Here is a 21,621-nt window from a genome sequence, read left to right as displayed (position 1 = left end):
CTTCACCACTGTTGCTAACTAATTGCTTGAATTTATTCTTCGTGCAACTCCAATGACTCCAAAATGAAAGGAGTGGAACTGCACTATGGAAGAGTTTGGTCAGTTGTGTAATGTAACATAGCACCATCCAGTCTAATGCCATTTTAAATACATTTTATCATGACCTCACACATGCAAATTGCAATCCTGATACAAAAATGACAACATGACATGAATGAGTGACCTACCACATTAGTCACACTCTTACCCTTCGAACAAAGGAAAACTATATTGTGGCCGGAATTTATTTCTGTATTATGTCAGTCAATACAAGAACAATTTCAAGATGCAAGTACAAACAAATATTGACTTATGTGCTGTGGACAGGAAAACCTGAGCTAGAAATAAGGATTCCCAGCAGGCTGATATAAACATAGGTAAGTAGAAGTCTAAGACTGCTTGCTCTCTTTTTTTTTTTTTTTTTTTAAATAGAAGATCCTAGCTCTACCAAGTATAAATACAATGCAATACAATTCCAATACAAAGGCTCCTCAACTATGAATCTGATATACATTGACTGACTATACTCATGCTTACTCATGAGTATTGCCCAGTTGCTGTTTCACCAGCAGCTGGCATAGCAGTGGATGCTAATTTTCACTTGGTTACTTTTAGGTTTTTGCTTGGCTGGCTTATTTTCCTACCAGAAGACCTGAAAGTGCTGAGAAGCCGTTCCTTAGTTCACATGTCATATTAAGGAGCACTTTTGTATAGAAAAAAAATGTATTATTGTATCAGCAACAAATCTGTTAGTTATTACAAATGGCCTTTGTACCACACAGTGTCAAAAATAATATTGATATGTTGCTAATTACAATAAAAGAGAACATCAAGGTGCACCATAGAGCTTCCTATGACAGGAATGTATGTTGCAGATATTCCAGCTCACATTTAAGACAACAAACGGCATTTATCATGTTTGTGAAAATGGTCCCACAAGAAAATAAACATGGTTCCTTCATTCAGCAGAACCTCACTAATATGCCCCCGAGTCAGGGAGACCAGTTACAGCTGATGAAAAGCACACAAACAAAGATCAGACAAAAAAAGTATGCTCTAAAATATAGCATACTTTTCATTTCCTAAATGTAGCTCTATTATTCTCATTAGTACTTCAGAATGCAACAGTTCACTGCATGATGAAACCATGCAGTCTTACCTCTCACATATTCTTACTACACTGCTCTCTTAAAACAGTGCAAATAAAATCAGTTTTCTTGGGCAGGCTGTAAAGTCTTTGGATTAGTGAGGTTCTACTGTGATGGTAAAAAAACCTGTTTCTCTTGATGCTGACATTTGGGCAGACCCAACCACATATTGGCAGACGGATGACTAGAACTCCACATGTTGTGTTCTTGAAGTGGGAGTATAGAAAAACCCAAGGTGTTTTCACCTCCCCAGCAACTACATGTGCTTTATCCCTTTATAATATTTTCCTTTTAGGTGAATAGGACTCCAAAATCACTGTTTTTCTTTTCTGCTGTTATGGTGGCTAGCACATCTGGAATGCAGCTATAATCCTGAATGTAAATACAGTACTGGATAACTACTGAAGGTTACTTTAAAGATGCAGTATCCCTTTAAAAAATACATTTTGCTTCCAAATTACTAAAAGGGGTCTGACTTCCTTTGAGAAAAAAAAAAAGTCAGTCTTGTAAGTACTTCTAAGTGGCAAAACTACTTTAAATGGCAAAACTCTCAGATGTTATTTAAATAGAGTACCTCACATAAGAAGAAAAAGAAATTATATGCCAACATTCAACCAATATGCAATTAAAATCATTCATCAGAAGAATGCATCATTTTTAGGCCAAAGAAAGGCTATAACCTTGAGAACCAATGACCTATGTCTGACCTTATTTTTATATATATTTGGGACTGACAAACCTAGTGGACAGATTAGAGAGACAAATATGAATAAAGATCATTTGAGCGAGAAACAGGAAGAGAAAAGAGATTTCTAATCTCCAGCAGAGAAGCTACCTTCTCCTGACTCTACTGAAGCCAATGTGTTTCCAGTGTTGGTCCCATTAACTCATTACATATACAAATCTTTCTCAAAGAATCAACAAAGAGATGATGAATAAGATTTGAGTTCCACAGTCCCTGGCAGGCACATAAGGAAACTTCTCTAACCATCTAAATTCCTCTTGTAAATTTCTTTTGTTAGGTGAAGTGACTATATTTTAGCCCTAGATAGTGAAAGTCAATTGAAGAGAACAATCTTGTCAGTAGAAAGACTGCAAAATGACTTAAAAGCTATGCTGGTCAGCACCCCACACCTTGCCACTACCCCGCTCACACCAGCTGCTATTCAGTGTGTTATTAATTCTGCATAGTTACTCCACTTCTTAGAGTGCTACTCTTCCACTGATCTTTAACCTGCAGCTCGTATCAACTATCAAGCAGTGGAGAAAAAATGTGCTGCACTTTGTGCAAATAAATAGAAGCTACGAATTACATGCATTAATGCATTTTTCTTTTTCTTTTTAGCACAGCAAGAGAGATCATAGATGTTTCAGTAACAAGGCTATCTTTTTTTTAAACTACTTCTACAGGTCTCCTCTTCTTCCCAGAAAATGGCACTCCGGCAGAATAACTAATTTCTGAAAGCACGACATAGGAGAAAAAACAAAACAAAACAAAACAAAAACCAGTTTAAAAAAAAATCCACTAATTGCAAACCATTAGTGGCCTAAACTGTTCCTATTTCTCTGTTCCTTTGTCCTGCTCTGCCACGTTTATAAGGGATACTGCATCTTTGACTGAACTCCTACCGCACCACCAGACAAGCTACACACAGTTTGGAAGGCCCTATGCAGTCATCATGACAGAAGGCTCCGCAGCCTTTGCACACGATCATGGCTTTCAGCCTGCAGGAGCATTTCAGTTCCAGCTCATCGGCGTTGCTGCTGTCAGCAAATTTCTGAACCGGGATCTGCGCGTTCTGGTTAGACAGGCCTGTGGCAGTGTTTGAACCACTTCCTAAAATTCCAATCGATTTCTCAATTGCAGATGCTGCTCTTTTGAAACTTGTGCTACCAAAGTGTATTGTTGGATAATTTCCACAGAGCTGCTGCTGCTGCTGCTGCTGTGGGTGCTGCGTCTGTATTTTCTGAGCAGCAAGTTGGGTAAAAGGCTTCTGTGGTTCAGAAAGTAAATAGGAAGAGAAATCTGCATTTTTTAATGCAAATGCTTTTAACTGTTCTTTCACTTCGTTCTGATCATAGGAAGCTTGTTTCATGCCCAGTTCGCAGCTGCTGCTTAAACCTTCCTCAAAAGAAATAGGTTCAGATTTTATATTGCTACAGATGCTTGCTGGCTGAGGCCAACTAAGTCTTTTAGTGGTTTCCATAGTAACTGTCGGTTGTTTTTGATCAGAGGGGACTTCTGCATTTGGGTGAGGAGGGGGAGGAGGTGGCAGGGGCGGAGGGGGAGCAGGGGGATGCGCTAATGTTTTACTCTGCAGAGTTTGAGAGGCACTGGCAATGTCATCACCTTCCTTAATTTGAATATTAGGGGAAAACACACTTCCTAGCCTCAGCTGGTGAGCTGCTGTAGAAATATTCACGTCTCCCAAACCCTTCTGTTCCAGGTGTCTGCTAAAAGCAAATGCGTTGCAGCCAGGTGGGCCTTTTGAAGTAGTTTGCAACAAAGCTGCCGTAGGAATGGGGCCTCTTGCAGCCATGGACATTTGGTAAAAATGCTGTCTGTGTGAGGTACTGGCTTCTGCGTGAAAGCTGCCATTTTTATCAATGTGAAATAAGCTCTGCTGGAAACTGCATGAAGGCAATGGTCTCTTCTGCTGCTTGATCTCTGGGCTGTGAGCGATCCGGCTCTGAATGGCGTGTTTGTTAAGCCACTCCTGCTTAAATGGCTGTCCGTGCCCTAGTTGATTCATGCTGGAACTAATTACACAAGGAGCCACTTTAACATCTGTGTCCATTGACACCTTCCCAGGCTCACATTTAATTTGAGCATGTTCCCCTATAGTCCTGGCCATCCTCTTTTTCGGATGGTTTTCACGCTTTCTGATTTGTAGCGGGGCTATACTGCCTGCTGCAAATCCTTTACCATCTGGATTAGGAGAGTTGGAAGCATGTTCAACAATATTTCTCTCAGCCACTACTGTTTTACATACTGAGGTAGTTTGCAAAGGCAAGGGAAGCCTGTTAATTTCTAGTTTGGCTCCTGATCTGGGCTGCGGCAGCACTTTCTCTAAAGGCAGATTGCCCTGCAGTAACTGTGTCACTAAGGGATTGTTGGCCTCCACTGACGACAAGCGACAGCTAGAGCCCCCGGCACTCGTAACTCTCTTTAGGGTTTCTGTTGTCAGGGACAGGGAGTCTTCCATGGAGTCTGCGATGGATGTCTTGGAGGTCTGTGGTGGCTGCACACTCGTGGCTATTTCTGCAGTCTGGGCAGGCATTTCAGGTCCTGTAAAATCCTCGGTGTCCATCCTGAAGCACTTGTCAGTCTCATTAGTTTCCAGTTTAACAGGAACAGCAATGCTTGTCAAAAGACTCCTGGATTGCAGTTCTGACATTTGTGGGTAACTGGAAGGTTCACTTTTGACATTTTTCAAGCAATTTTGCTCTGTGTATTCCTTATGCTTACCAGAGGTAAGATGGCTGACCACTGGCTGGTCTGTATTCATTGCCTCCTCATCACGCCAACAAATTCTATTGTTAGTGTTGTACTGACTGGCACAGGCAGCATTGGCTTCACTTTTCAGTGCTGAAGGACCTCTTAGTTGCTCAGCAAAGCCTTGGCTGGTAGGAACCACCTCAATTAATTTATCTTGAGGAGCAAGAGGCACTTCTCGAAGACTTGAACAACCTGCCTGCAAGTTTTTGCTGTCTTGCTTTGCTGTAATGGCGATAAAGCTGGAACTGTGCTCAAGGTTTTCATTAGCAACCACTTCAGGCCTGCTTATGACAGACACCTGAGGACAAGCTATACTTTGTAAGGCAGCTTCTGTCCTTACAGGTCTGCTCTGCAGGTCAATGCTGTTCTCTACGTTTTCAATAGAGGAAGAAAGTGACAGACTGGAATTCTGGTTTGTAGTGTGGTCAACAATGACTTTACAAGGTATAGACCTATTCATGGCAGTTTGCGTAAAGCTCAGTGGATGAGATTTACCAGAGAGATCCATCCGGTTTCGTGCTCCAGAGCTTTTTTCTAAGAGGTCAGCATTCAATTTAGTAGCATTATCATAAGAGCTTATTGTCACCATGTTACCAGTAAACATTGAGATAGGTGGCCTTGCAACAGAATCTGCTGCTGCAAGGGCCTCACTGCAACTTAAAGCTGACCTGACGGTAGTGTGGATGGAGACAGTGCTCTGCTCGCTACACCCAGTTATGGCTATCTTGTCAGAAGGAAATCTGTTGGTAGTCCCCACTGGGGGAATCAGTACAGAACTACCAGAGAGATGATTTGGCAAGTTACTTGCAATAGATGAAGCTGGCACAGTGGCATAATGACCGGAAACTGCGTTATTCACATTGCTACTGGGTACTGGCAACCTTTTGTCATCGATGGCGTTTGATAAGACTGTGTTGTCTATGGAGACTGGTACATTACTGCTATCGATACATTTTGGTCCAACAGTTATGCATGGAGTATCAGCCCCTTGGATGGTTTTCAGCATATTTATATTACAGGCTGAAATTGCTGTGTTTGCGCTGTCAACAGACATTAACACAGAGGATTTATCAACAGAACTTGCAAAAGAAAGTTCTTTAATTGCTCCAGACATAGCAGTGCTGCAAACACACACAGAGACTGAACTTTTATTATAAAGCACTGGCACACTGTTACTTTCAGTAGAGGTAGATGAAATAATTTTCTCACACAATTGTGGCACAGGTATATTTTCATCAGAACTGTGCACAGATATCTCAGTAGCAGTTTCTGGTAATGCAGCTGTGTTAAGGGACTGCTGCAATAAAGTGGTGGTCTCACGGTGATGAGAAGACTTGTTGCTAGGGGACCTGCAGTTAGGATTAACTATAATGACACCAGTAGAACCTTCAATCTTTGTGTCAGTAGTCGTTGGTATCTCCAGAGATGAGGTACTACTTTCCTTTGAGCTGAACTGTGACTTAGATTCTTTACTAGTCTGGAGTAAATGAGCTCTGGCTTGATGCTTTGCAAATAGCTTGGCCTTTGTTTGCTCCTTGATGTGTGCCAGCGTTCTTGTCTTTCCACCTTCGCATGGGGTCCCCATTGCACCAGAGACTATGCTGGCAGCTGCTGCCACGGCTGCTGCAGCTGCAGCTTCTCTTTGGGCTCTTGCTTGCTGAGCTCTTGCTTTGATATCTGCCAGAGTTCTAGCCCCAGTGTTTCTCCCACTGCTGACTGATGTACTTGGGGAAACTCGAGGTTCTGGTTTAGAAACAGGCTGGCTCTTGATGATAAAAGGTGGTCCAATTTTTGAAAGCTGAATCTAAAGGAAGAAAAAGAAAAAAACCCAGTAAATTTTAATGAGATCATCAACTCACTAAAATAACCAGCTGTCTCTTTAAGGGTCAGAGAAAGGTAATTAAAGGAATTACTATTCAGTGCAGGTGGACAAAAACCTGCTAAAACTTAATGATATTTATGCTTCAATATTTTATCATCCTCCAGAGTGAATATGACACCTGTATTAGCCTACTCACACTGATCCTTCTGACAGGAAAAAAGATTGAACTGGATAACAACATGATGCTTATCAGATACAATTTGTCAGACCTGTTTTATATTCAGTGCATCTACCTGAGATGATCAGCAAGCCTTGTGCAGTGATACTGGACAAGAACCTGCAAGCAACTCTTTCCTGCAAACATGTGAAAAAGTAACAATCTTGTAGTGCCTTTCTCCTTGGTCACCAGTGATTAAGCCTGTGTTTTGCTTATAAACCAGACAACAAATCTTGCCATTAGACAGGATGTAGTGGTATCTCCACTGAGCCTGTTTTCCAACCTCTACCATGGAGGATTTAAAAGGTGCAGAAGTGAGTCATTAAAGGATATGCCTTTTCTTTCCTCACTTGCATTTTTAAGAGACTTGCTTTAGTACATTCCTGGACAACTCTTTCATTACTGAACTTCAAAAATTAAATCCTCAAGACTATAAATAGTAAACACACAAATATTAAAAATTTAAATATCAAGCACTTTAAGCAAAATAATAACCTGTAAAATCACTGGAATTATTAGGATGTTCCTAATTAGGCATATAGTTTTTCAGGATTAAGAATCTTGGAACCACTTTGTAACTCACACACTCTCTCAGGATACCCCAAGGCTGGCAAAAAAAAGTTTAATTTCTTAAAATGGACATATGTCTACTGGCTGTCTCTTGCAATAGGACTTAGTGGTTAATGCTATGACTTATCTTCTGGAATGAACTGAGAAGAAAACTAGGTAGTATTTGTAGAAAAAGTAGTCATAAGATATGATGGGAAGTGACATACAACAGAATGACAGAAGAACAAGGGCTCTTTTTTCCTCCTTTACTTACAAATGATAGGGGTTTGTTGGTGAGATGATAAAGCCAAATTTTTTTTACACAAAAAGCATACTAGAATTGACTGCCCACAATTCTTCAAAACATTCTGCTTTCAGTTTCAGCAGCAACTCTTTTCAGATTCCACTTTGCATTACCAGAACTCCAAGAGCTCTAAGTGCTTGGTTATTTTTTAATATTATTATAGTAATGACCTTTTTTTATTCCCTAGTGATTTATTTCCTTTATGCTTAGAGAGTTATTAGAATTTATTAGGCTAGATAGAACCTTCCAAATATGAAAGAACATCACTAAACTCAGAACAGGGCTAACTTCCAATTGCATCACTGCTCTTAAAAATAAATTATCTGAAATATGCTTCTGCACTAGTGATTAAAGCCTATTAGTCTATTTGCCCTCCTGGCCATATTAACAATGTTCAGTGACTACAGAAGTTAAAAATAAATGCAGAAAAGGGCATTTTTGAATAATCAAGAACTAGTAATGCAAAGCCAATGACTTAAATACATTAAATTGGATCTTAAACTTGGCTGAAGTCATCAAGTACAAAATGAAAAGGTTCAAAACACTGAGCCTATATATAACTGAATCTACAGAACTCTCTGTTACAAAAAAACCTTTTCCAACTGAAATATACTTTCTTACATAGCAGAAAAATACACATATACGTGTTTGCTTAGATGGTGTATTTTTTTGCCTTTTGCTTTGCCATTAACAAAGCTATCTATTCTGACTCTTGGTTCTCTTTTTGGATTAAAGTGATGGTTGTTTTTCTAAGTACTGTTATGATAACACTTATTAGTCATGCTTGCTGGAGAAGACATCCACAGAAGAACAAGCACAAAATACAGACGGGCAATCAGAAAAACAAGTGCTGCATGGGACTGATGGGGAAGATCTTGAATTCAATTAAGCCATGGATACTGGAGAGCTCTCCCACAAACAAAATCAATTTTTTAGCAAAGACCTCTACTGACCAACTGTAGATATATCTGTATCAGAAGTAATTTGGCATGGTGGAAATATAATAGTAAAGCAAAACCATCAGTACTAACAACTCTTATACATCCCCAAAAAATATACCATGTACTGTGCCTGTATGCAGTTCATAGATGGACATAATAAATATTTTGTTTCCAAGCCACCCTATTTATTCATTACTTTACCTTAAGGGGTGGAACTCGGGGTTCCTCTCTGGGTGGCTGTTCTTTATCAGATGGACTTGTTGATGAAGCACTACGATTAGGCAGATCATCATCTATTCTAGCTCTCTTCTCTTTACAGATTCCAAAACTGTGCTGTTCTGCTGTTTTCCTCTTTGGGATCTCTGGGTCTCTACTGTCATTTCTTGCTTCCGGTGATTTTGTGGGTTCTAAAGATTTGGAAGAATGTGAACTCTCTAAACGATTTTGGGTGCTGCCTGTTAGCTTGTGAGATTTACTTCTGCACACTTCAGAGAATGTAGCTTTCTCTAGAGATGAGGTATATAGTTTATCATGTGGCTTTGATGGAAGCAATTCGACATTTTTGCCAAGTGATCCTTCGGATAAGACAGACACCTCTGAAGGCAAGAGTGTACCTTTCTTGTCACTTCTTTGCTGAACACTGTGATTTTTATTTTTGATCACCTCTGGAACAGTGTGTTCTGGGATGGATGCAATGTAGGATTTCTCAATTTCAGAATGTGACTTACATGGTTGATGACTGAGGTTTTTGCTTTGGGACTCTTCCAATACTGAAGTATCAGGTATAATTGTTAATGGACCAACTTTCATATTTTCAGGGGCACTCTGATGTTGTTTTGGCTGAACAAGATTCTCTTCTTGAACCACCTTAGGAATGACAGAGCTTTCTTCTTTCAGAGTGGGAAGGGAGTCTTCCAACAAACATGGTGATTTCCTTTGTTGCAGAGTAAGTCTTTCACTGCTTGGGGAATTAGAAACTGGAGATATCTCTGATGGAAGAGGCAAACTATTTGTCACAAATGTTTCAGAAGTTAGAAGAACAGAAGATACTGAAGATGTTTCTGATGTTAAAGGCAAATCAGACATTGGAGATGTTTCTGATGGTAAAGGTAAATTAGAAGCTGGTGATGCCTCTGATGTTAAAGGTAAATTTGACATCAAAGATGCTTCTGAGGTTACAGGTGAGGTGGACATTGGAGACATTTCTGACATTAAGGGTGTGTGCAAGTTCTCATCACTGGCCTTTTGCTGACTATCACCTTCAATATTTTCAGAACTGGACACTTCAGATGAGCAAGCTGTTTCAAGAGATGCTGGAGTACAGGGTTCCTCTGAAGTCGACTGAGTGTCTCCTCCAGGAGAGGCAATACAAACTTCTGGACTTCCAGAGGAAAAGGAAGTTTCAGAAATACAAGCATTCTCAGACAACTGTTCCTCAGGGTCGCTATGAAGCTCCATATCCACTGCAACGCCTCCACCAGCGAACAAGGAGCCTTCCAGAGCAGCACTTTGCATTTCTGGCACAATTAGCTCTTTTGCAGACTCAGAATCCTTCTCAGCTGTACCGCTGACAGAGTTTGTGGATGAAGCTGATCGTGCTGGTGATATGCAATCCTCCAGCTGATCTATCACAACTGACATCTCCTCCTGAGGGCATTCTGACTTCAACTCTACTTTAATTTCAATGCGAGATACAGTATCAGTTACATCATTCATCATGACACAGGACTCAGTGCTGTCTGCAAGCTGTACTGCCTCTGTTTCCTCATTTGTGCCACCTGGACTTACAGACTCCTCAGAAAACTCATGTTCTGGCTTATGGTTCTCCTCTTGGCATTCACAAATACTTGTCTCGACCTCTTCAGCAATTTCCTCCTGAATGACTGATTCTTCAGGTATCAGTATATCTTCAGAATCTGCTGTTAGATCCTTGACAGGAACCTGTTCCATACTAGAATGAGATGGACTATACTCTCTCTCTGGTAAAGGTGGAACTTTAGCACCTTTCTCCTCTTGATCCTCAAAGGTTGCTTGCTTAGAAGGACCAGGTGTGCCAGAAGATCCGCACAAAGAATTGCTTTCATCTTCATCATTGTTCTGCACTGCAGTGAGCTTTGTTGATTCTCCTCTTGACATTCCCAACCTAGAAGAAAAAAACCCCAGAAATTAAAATAGGGATTTCCATCACATTAAGGATAAGGGAATAGACTAACCTTTCTCACTCACATTTTTATTTCCAAAACGTACATATTTTCAGGTTTTAAATATAAAAAATACATATTTTCAGGTTTTGCTTAGGTGGTGGGTAACTAATTTATATACAGTTTTATGTATTTTGGAAACCTATCTACGGAGATTTACTTACAAGTGTTAAAAACCAAGAATATTTTTAATATAAGTAATCTCTCTGTCTACATTCCTATTTTTTTTTTTTTGTTGTTTTGTTTTGTTTTTTTTTGGTTTGTTTTGTTTTTTAAATACCAGCACAATATTGCAACACTGGTACAGCATCCATTGCAGAATAAATGCACAACTGCATCATCTTCTAGTGGGAACAGTTGTAAAGGAAATCCCTTTTTCCCTCCTTCATCTGCTTTTAGGGTCAACACAGCCTGCAATATGAAAGAAGTTTAACATTCTTAAGGAGCTAAAAGATACACATTTACAATCTATGCATTCATTCTCAGGGATGAAGTGCAAAGGAGCCATGTATACTATGCAAGCTTCTGAAGATTTTCTTACCTTTGATCCTGACAATACTAATTTAAATAAAGTTTTATTACTTCAGCAGAATTTAAAAATCCACAAAAAACCCCAAACAAAACTAAAGGCAAGAGATGAAAAAAAAAAAGGTTGTTTTAAAAAATGTATGTGCTCTGACATCCTCATTTCCTTCTAAGGCCAGTGGAAGTACAGACGTTCAGCATCTTTAGTAAGATTTTCCAAGCTGACTTTATGCCTCAGCAATTCCATAATAGTAGAAAATACACAAAAGCTTGGTGGGAGGCCTTAAAAGAAATTTCATGGTCTTAAGGATCTTCTAATCTACTAAACAGATTTCTGTTATCATTTAATCAGAAAATAAAGAATAAAATGGAAACAAGCAAGCATAAAAGATATTCAGAAGCTATAGAAGCAAAATTGCTTGTCAGTGTGTAGCCAGAGGATAGAGATACAAAGGCCTATTCAGATGAAAGTACAGAACACATAAAAAACCAAAATCTGTGGTTGTGCATTTTAAAAACACCAAGCAGATGTATTACAGTGAGAGCTGTAAACAAAAAAAACAAAAAACAAAAAACAAAAAACAAAAAAACAAACAAAAAAACCAAAACAAAACAAAAACAAAACAAAAAAAACAAAACAAAACAAAAAAACCCAAAAAAAACCCCCAAAAAACAGAAAAAAAAAAAAAGAAAAAAGAAAAAAGAAAAAAGAAAAAAGAAAAAAGAAAAAAGAAAAAAAGAAAAAAAAAACCAAACCAACCCAGCCTGGAACTGACATCCCAAAAAGCATTCTTAATTATTAGTATTGCCTACTACTACACACTAATAATGAACAAAGTCTCCCTCTGCCATCAATACGTTGAGGAAGGATCCTCTAGAGATCAATTCAGAGCAGCAAATTCACAATTCCCACACTGAATGCATTTCAGAATATGTCTCTTTCTTCTGTATAGACTATAAGTTCCCCATATGGTCTAAGTTCAGGTTGTAAGTTTAGGTGAGTAAAGCTTAGTTTACCAGGGTTTTGTTGAGTAACTTCCTCTAAAATTCCTTGTGTTAAGGAGCCAAAGTTATCTCAGGAAAATGGGAAGGGAAAACAAATCCACTCCATTACTGAAAACTGAATCAATGGTCTATTTTCTCTAGCTGGGTATATCATGAAAAGATACTGCTTGATGGTTATCTTCATGGATTGAAAATCAGCAAAGGAAGGAAGGACAGGATAAAGTTGAATGAAACTGTCACACGGACACTACACAAATACACACATTCTAGTACCATATTGCAGACAAAGAACTCTAAGGGAAATAAGATAAAGCAGATTAAGGCCAGCAGAACACATACTGAATCTTAATCATTTTTTTCAATATTGGAAATACTACTATGTTGGAGAAGAAACTGAAGAAAAAGGCTTTCTAAAGAAGAAGGCTCAAGATCAGCATGTTTAAGGCAATCTCAGATTGCAAAATAAACAGCTGATCTGTCTTCTCCCTTAGAGAAAAAGACACCAAAGTTTGCAAAACAGCACAAAAATACGAGTGCAGCAGCAAGCAGATTTCAATGAAAGTGCTAAGGACAGGATTTAACTGGTAGAGTAAGGGCACTCAGTCATCCAGTAAATAAACCCAAAAAGCTACTCAAGGATATATGAATGCTGATATTCTAGTGCTGTGATAAATAGTACTGGGGGGAAAAAGAACCAAAGTAAGGAAAGGATTATATCAGCAATAAAATTTGGAGGAGGTCTACCCAAAATTAAAGCTCTGATCTAGCTGATAGTACTATCCTGACATGTAACTCTCAAAAGTGAGAAAAGAGATAATATATTGACATAATAGAGTATAACCCTTGAAATCTTGGGGCAACAAGCCAGAAGAATGTGGATTTCTATCAACATGCATCAGCTGATCCTAGATAAATAACTGCAGAATAAGATTTTGTATTTTGAAAAAAGTCAGAGAGAGGAAAAATGAACAAATATGAGGAAGTGGAAAAAGAACAAAAATGGATGGAAGTAAACTGCAACTGACAGTACCACAATAAACAGCCTGGTTACAGAAAAGAGCAAATACAAGATGCAATGCTTAGAGCTAACAGGGAAAAAGCACTCTAAAGTCTTTGACTGCCATCAACTGTGGAGTGTATAAAATGCTTACAGAGATTCTGCATCTATTAATGGTCCTTCCCTAAGCAGAAGGTGAAACTTGAATTTACTTATGAAATATTAGCAGATCAAATTCACTTAAGTCAGAGCAAAAATACCTCTATGTAAAGTGAGCAAGTTAGCCTGCAAGACAGATTCATTTTGCAGACAGCGCATGTGAGAAACAGCTCGAGGAAGCTTACAAATAACTGCTAGTTCAGTCAAATCAACATAGCCCAATCATACTGAAAGCTAGTTTAAAAACCAAAGTGAAAAAAGGTAAGAGAATCATGGAGTCACAGCATATCCTGAGTTGAAAAGGATCCACAAGATCCCCTGAGTCCAGCTCTTGTCCCTGCACAGGACTGCCCCATGAACCAACACAAGGTGGAAGCTACAGCAAAAGCTACCATTATATGGTAAACAATGAGGAAAAGTATTTAAGTCAGTGAAGTACCTCTGCCTACATAACAGCCAAGCAGAAGAAAGCAAGTGAAACAATGCAAGCAGGGGAAAGGGCAGGCAGGACCAGATTCAATACTTCAGTCAAAATGGAAATGATGTGGAATATGACATTTTGCATAACAATGTTGATGTCAGAAACCTATGAAACCAAATGACATGTATCATCACAGACTGAGCAATTATCTGCCAAGCACCATGGTATCCAGCATTCAGCCAGCACAGCAGGACTGCTGGCTCTGCAGAATTATGAGCATCATTCTGTGACAGTCATTTTTGACTGAGGAACTCCTGCATTGCTGGTAATAAACTTCTACTTCTTGTGGATGGCCCTATACCAGTATCTTATACAGCCCTTTCCTCCATGAAAGGTTAGTCACTGACTCTTGACATGCATAATGAAAAGCCATTATGTTCTTTATCTGAAAACCTAAATAGAATTTTTTGATACTAAAAGGATCAATACCTGGACAAAACTGAAGTCTCAAAGCTGTTTACTAAGAAATTAAACATTTTACAATAAGACAGTCTGACACATTAAGAGCCTAGTATTTCCATTATATGTAAAGATAAAGTGCTGTAGAAAAAATACTCTGGAGGGAAAGCACCTAGCAAGGGTGCACAAAATACTAAAATGGATCTGTCTATTTCTTGCCTCATTTTCACTACATTTCCCAGTAGTCCAAGACAGGGGATTGTGAGAAGTAGTACTGTTACTGCAGAATCATTTTTTTAATCTTTAAGATAATAAGTTATATGAGGGGTTCCCCTCATATAACCCTGTGCCCTGGATTTCTTAAGTGAAAAACACCTGACAGCAAAACGAAAACAACTTATGTAATGATTGTTCCCATTGAACAATTTTTCTGCTAAGTATTATGCATACATTTGATGGAGTAGACAGTGAGATAGATTGAGAACTGACTGAATGGCAGATCCCAGTGGGTTGTAATCAGTGGCACAGGGTGTATTTGGAGGCTCATCATTAGTTGTGTCCCCCAAGGCTCAATACTGGGCCCAATATAGTTTAACTTATTCATCAATGATTTAGATGAAGTGGTAGATGCCTTCTCAGCATTAGAATCACTGACAACACAAAGCTGGGACAAGTGGCCAATACACCAGAGCCTGTGCAACCCTTCAGAAGGACCCTGACAGGTAAGAGAGATCAGCAGAGAAGTGTCTGAAATTCAACAAAGGCAAGTGCAGGGTCCTGCACCTGGGGAGGAATAGCCCTGGCACCAGCACAGGCTGGGGAGTGACCTGATGGGAAGCAGCTCTGCAGAGAAGGACATGGGGTCATGGTGGACAATGAGCAGTCCATGAGCCAGCAGTGCCCTTGGGGCCAAGATGGCCAATGGTATCCTGGAAGCATTAGGAAGAGCATTCCAGCAGGTTGGGGGAGGTGCTCCTGCCTCTCTCCTGTGCCCTGGTGAGGCCACAGGTGGCGTGCTGTGTGCAGTTCTGGCTCCTGTGTACAAGGGAGAAATGGAACTTCTAGAGATGGTCCAGTGGAGGGCAACAAAGATGATTGAGGGCTTGGAGCATCCCTCTTAGGAGGACAGGCTGAGGGAGCTGGGCCTTTTCAGCCTTGAGATGAGGCAATTGAAAGGAGACCTCATCAATTTCTGTAAGTGCCTAAAGGGAGAATGTCAAGAGGATGGGGCCGGGCTCTTCTTGGTGATGCCAGGCAATAGGACAAGAGGCAATGGGCAGAAACTGAGGCACAGGAAATTCCACTTGAATGTGAGGAATAACTTCACTATGCAGTGACTGAGCACTGGAACGGATTGCCCACAGAGAGTGTGGAGTCTCCCTCACTGGAAAACTGCCTCAATGCAATCCTTTGCCATGTGCTCAAGGATGACCCTGTTTGAGCAGGAAGTTTGGACCAGATGAGCGACTGTGGCCCCTTCCAACCTTACCATTCTGTGATTCTGGGATATATTTAAAAATACTTTTAAATAAAAAGAAAAAAATCAGTAATTGCTAAATAGCTAGCTTATACTTTATAATAAATTAGTGTTTTTAAGAACAGAGAAATAATTCTAAGTATTGATGAATTAGCTTTTAAAAATAATTTCTAAAAGGAAAATTCTTGGATTTTAAGAAGATGTGAATCTCCTTAAATTTTGTTTTTTAAAAGAAATGAAGATAAACACTGAACTTCAGCTGCTGAAGGTCATCATCATCAGTGTAATTGTGTATCATCATCATCAATGAAATTGTGCTGACTCACCCTAGTTGTGCACCTAGAGTGATACTACATTTAATTTTAGTCAGTTAAAGGTATTTATTTATTCTTTGCATCTCACTTTAAAATTAAATTAGTCATTGTCACTTCCATTTATCTCTAGCTAACATTTTTTCTATGTCACATATTCTTCTCAGGCCAATGGGACATCTCAGTCAAAAAATCAAAAATTCTATTTGATTTTAGGAACTCTGCAACTAGCTTAGAAAAAATAAAACAAATTAAAACATATTACAGAAATATTGCTACTGGTCTTCTCATCTGTAGAAGCTGTATTTATATTTTGCAGGAGGGAGGAATTGCCCTAATGCTATCTTTTAAAAGATAATTAAAAATATTCACATGCTTGTGTCTTAAGCTCTCTTTGGAATGAATTTTTATGGATGAGTTATGACTCTTTAAAAACACAATTGTAATGCAAGTGCAGACACACGACTATAATTCTACCCACAACTTCTTATATTGGGGAATGACTGCTCTTGATAACTGCTTTATTAAGTTTTACAGCATATGACCATGCTACGTGAAGCATAGAATTATATTTTCATTTCCTCCTAAAAGAAAATATAAAAAATCCTTTTATTTGCTTCAGTACTTACTTTTCACCATAAAACCTTTCAAAGAATTTTTCTTTCCAAGGTTCTGTTTTCTTTTCCTTTTCAATCTCTTGTCTGATGCGCAACTGCATTTCTGGTGTAAATTCTCCTAAAAAACAAATACTTAACATATTGAATAAAAGCTGTCAAGGATTAATTTAATACAGGTAATTATAAATTGTGAATAAAATGATGATGTACAGTGATTTCTGATACAATCATCCAACAATGCCAAATGTAATGAATGAAAACCAAAAGGGAGAGCGACATAGAAAGATTTAATTTACTATATACCATCAGTATTTCAAAGGTATATTGGCAGGGTTTAGTTGCATGCATTCATGTTTCCAAGGCTGACAGTGATGAAAATACTTGGTTTTTTTTTAACTGTCAAAATAAGCTGCCACAGCAAGCTGAAAAAATGTACTCTAAATTCAAAATGGAATTGGCAATTTCTCTATTGCTGAATTACTGGTCTATTACAGTTTCTATTCTAAAAGTATTTCTCAAATGTAGAAAAAGAGACGCTCTTCATAAAAACAATTAACCTTGGGCAGACCTGAGAGCAAGCAGTTACCTTCTGCCAGTCGCTGTTTCCACCCTTGCGCTGCATATGCGAAGAACTCGTTATTTAGAGCGGAGCTACTGAGGCGCAAAACTCCATCGCTCCCCATCTAGAAAATAAGCCGATGGTAGCAGAAGACAGTGTCAGAAACAGCGTCAGCTAAGATCACATCAAAACAGAGTTTCAATTAGGAGAAATGGGGGAAGTGTAGGCAGTGGGAAGAATACAAAATGACTACCACTAAAACAGCATTTTCATGCTAGTCGTTACTGTAAATGGAAGTGAACTAATCCAGCATCAATGTGCTCTCTTCAGTCATAAGTGTTCCTGATGATAACTCAGTTTACAACTGATTGATGTGCTTTAATCACAGCCCTGTCTTGAGACTATGTCTAGAGACATTGTATGCAATCAAAAATCAAGATCATTATTGTACTTGTGCATCTGCCTATAATATGGCACAAAACAAATTAATTAAATGCAATGAAGACAGTAACTTTGGTGTTTCTAAATAAACCTAATACTTGTGTTAGCTAATAAGCTGTATTGGCCAAAGAGTGGATGACAGGCAGTTTTTAATAAAAGAACTGATGTAAACTCATCACTGAAACTGAAAACAGCTCTACACATAATTTTATAGGCATCAAAAGTGAAATCTGTGGAAGAACATTAGAATTATTTGTATTTTCTACATTTGTCAAATATTCAATGATAAGATAACATTAAAAAAGTCTTTATCATAGTATTTTCTACAATAATTTTTAAAAGCAATCCAACTGTTGAGCTGTCTTTTAGCACAAAACTTAATGTATATTGTCAGGCTTGTGAGGATATTTCTGTTTCTGAAAGAATTCTAATAATTGGAAAAGGTAATTATATGAAATATATTAGCAATGAATATCACCTCTAGCATAATAAATAGAAAGAAGTAAAAAAAAAAAAAAAAGAAATTAAAAAGAAAGGAAACAGCAGCAGCAGAAGTAATTTTGCTAGAACAAAGACTCTCACTATTTTACATCCTTCCTGGTAAGTAAGAGATAAATGTTTGACAACGCTGTTTGTAATCTAGCAGTAAAATCCAGCACATTTTCCACCATATTAATAGATGTTTTAGCTAAGTAATATCCCCTAGTTCTCAGTGCCTGTTTCCAACAAGAGCCAGAAAGACACAGGCATGCCAGAAACACTGAATGATATTTCAGTGTAGTTAACTCATAGAGCTCTGTATTTCACTGATAATACAGGCCCTATTTTGAGAAGTCTTTGTTAATTTACTCATTGCCTAGTTGACATCCTGTCCCACAATTATCTCAGAGGAGTAAACCAGAAAGATATGAAGTAGTAACCAGAGAAATAGCAATTAGCATGGACTCTGAAAAACAGGCATTGCTAAAGGCTTTTGATTACAGTAAGAAAATATGTGCATGGTACAGAGTTCCTCAGCAGGATATGAACCTACAAAACTGCTGCCTGTGCTTTCCTGCTATATGGCATTGTTTTGCCAACATGTCATAGAAGTTGGGTTTAAGTGGGTTGGATATGTAACATTTCTATACATCTCATGATGTGGGTTATGGAACACATGCATATTAATTACAGGTAGGCTATGACTAATGCTGCAGCTAGAGGAAAACTGAAAAGAAACAGTGAAACATGCAGCAGAAGCAGCAAGATAATAAAAACAGTGAGGTGAGAAAGGCGATAAAAAACATGTACTTAGTGTATAAATCAAACTACTATGACACATTATCTTCCTCCTGCACAAATGAATTTTGCCAGAAATACTTAAATTGCACAATTAATACATTAAAGAGGGATTTTAAAATACTAGTCCCTCTTGCACCTGAACAAACAAACCAGTATATGGTCAAAACCAGCACAATTACACAATTTTCTAGAAAGATCAGATGCAAAGCCACAAAGAAAAGAATCACAACTTACTAAACAAACAACTCCTTGTTACTCTAAGAAAGGTGTTGAAGCTACCTTAAGTTTCAACACAAAAGGAGATGAAATGGAAAAACTCACTTGCCAACATATGTTCTACTCCAATCTTCATTAAATTAAAGATTTTTTTTCTCTAAGCCTGGCAATATTTTGCAAAAAAATAGTCATACAGACGTTAAATTCTAATAATTAACCACATTTAACTGAAGGCTGTGTCTCAAAGGTGTGGACCTCCTAAAACTCCATGGCTCAGCTGATGACTAACAGTGTAGCCATATCACCAACCAGATCAAAAGATCTCATAGGAAAGTAATGATTTGTGGACAATAACTTTCTGTTAAATAAGCAAAATTATCCAACTTATTCAAAGGTCACACCTCTATTAGATTTCATGCAAAGCTGGAATGTACCACAATAGGTAGAAAGAGATTGCCACTTGTCAGCAGCAATCCACTATCAGATTGCATTAAACATAATTTGAAACTGCAGCCAAGTGTGATTGAGCTATTTCACCAGACTGCAGAAATGAAGAGCATTATACAGACTGCCAAATTATATTACAATGTGAATACAAGAAGAACAATATTAGCTTCATTGTAACCCTGTTGTTGTAAGGACAGGAGAAAATCAAGCTTTGCAGGAAGAGTTACCTCACCTTTTATTTTTGTTGGCTAATATACTTTAGAAAAAAAATGCCAAGTTTCTGGGTGCAGATTTCTTAACAAGGTTTCAAAAAGAAACTGTGAACCCCAAACTAAATGCTAGGAATAGGTCCAAACAAATTCAAATGTGATCTGTGATTCAAATAGTTCACCTGAGAAAAAAGCACAGGCTGGAACGTCAGAACAGAAAGCGTTAGCAACATCATGGGTAAAGATCACTAGTTCTTGTGGACCAGAGAAAAATACCAAGTAGTAAGTATCTGCAAAAGGAAAAAAAGGAAGGGGAAACAAAACTCCCTAAAGAATAGCAAAAAGGGAGAATTATATTGGTTACCTAAGAAGAAAAAATATTATAAGTCAACTAACAATGGAATAACAGTCCATTTGTGATCTGTTTCAAAAAACAGATGCATACTTCACTGACCACTTTAGGTGTGAACTGCAGCAGCTTACAAATACTGGGGAACTATGTCCACAAGACAGAAAAGATGATATTAAAGATGCTTAGATTAAGAAATGTAAGAACAACCAACTAAACATGAAGTCACTGACTGACTGTATGGTCGTCATTGCCACTGATGAACTGGCAGAGAAGGGCCTTTCCAGAGGCCTGTGTTCACAGGTCTACATAATTCATGGAAGATTTATGTAGCTAGAACAACCAAAATCTAAACATAAGAACATCTAATGATATAGAACGTGGAAACACACTAATTAATTAGAGGAGAAGATTACAATGATCTATTTTAAAATGACATGAAAGAATCATTTCAGGCTTAAATATTGTAGAGGGATGTATGAAAGTAGACATCATTATCTAGACTTGGTACACATATGGATACTAATGTTAAAAATTGAATAAATAAAGAGTTGTGCAGCCCCAGTAACTTCACCCAGCTTGCTTAGGAATTTGAGAGCAAAGAAAACATTTGCTGGGAATGGAACAGGAAGGATTTATTCAACCAGAAAAAGCTCAAAGAGAAAAGGATGAGTACAAAAATGCTAAAGAAACTCATAATGGCCAAAGAGATAAAGCAAATGAAACAAATTTTGAAAATGTTATAGAAAGAATAAAGCACTATGCAGAAAGAAGATATCACTACCCAAACTAAGTTAACAAAAGGTTGAATCATTTAGCCTTTTTCAGTTCATTTAAAGATTTCTACACAGTGAAAAACAGTTTGAACAAGTTGGAACAGACAAAACCCAAACAATTTTACGTCTAGTTGTTTTGAAAGAGTCCATCAGAAACAAAAAAACTAAAAAAGATGTTTTATGCTTTTTCTCAGTACCCCAGTCATGTGAAATCAGGCTAACATCTTTTATGCTCTGTTAAACTTTGAAGGACTGAGAGGTCATCCTTCTATAATGTTAGCTAACAACTTCCACTGAAATATTTTCTTACTTCACTTGGAGAATGCATTTTCACCTGAATCAACAAGTTAAAGTGGAAATTCTGAAGCCATGGAGTGTATTCACTTCTCTAAGCTCTGATGATAAAGACAGCACAATTAACCACTAGCTTTAAATTAGAATTTGGAGAAACATGCCAATAAAGCCATTCTTAAATACACTGTTAATTTTTATGGTATTTAAAAAATGCTGTCCAACAGAGACAGTGTGTTAATGAGCTGGAACAACAAACATTTCTTGGAAAGTTTATGTTTTATTCTATTGGGCTCTAAATTTCTGTGTTTTTCTGATTAAGCACAATACTAGAATTATGTATTCTAATTAATGCTTTCAT

General features: G+C 38.1%; 1 protein-coding gene across 1 annotated transcript in view; it reads right to left on the bottom strand.

Moving 5' to 3' along the window:
* Positions 1–2,812: 2,812 nt before the first annotated feature.
* ASXL3 (ASXL transcriptional regulator 3) overlaps positions 2,813–21,621 on the bottom strand; it is a 123,603-nt gene continuing 104,794 nt past the window's right edge. Inside the window, exons 9-12 of the mRNA XM_053991396.1 lie at positions 17,278–17,374; positions 16,704–16,809; positions 8,721–10,662; positions 2,813–6,490 (exon numbers count right to left, since the gene is read on the bottom strand). Of these exons, the coding sequence (XP_053847371.1) occupies positions 2,813–6,490; positions 8,721–10,662; positions 16,704–16,809; positions 17,278–17,374 (5,823 nt within the window). The remainder of the gene's footprint in view (positions 6,491–8,720; positions 10,663–16,703; positions 16,810–17,277; positions 17,375–21,621) is intronic.

This window comes from Vidua macroura, chromosome 1 (assembly GCF_024509145.1).
Source record: "Vidua macroura isolate BioBank_ID:100142 chromosome 1, ASM2450914v1, whole genome shotgun sequence".
NCBI classification, from domain to species: domain Eukaryota; kingdom Metazoa; phylum Chordata; class Aves; order Passeriformes; family Viduidae; genus Vidua; species Vidua macroura.
This window is presented reverse-complemented; position numbering and strand designations above follow the sequence as displayed.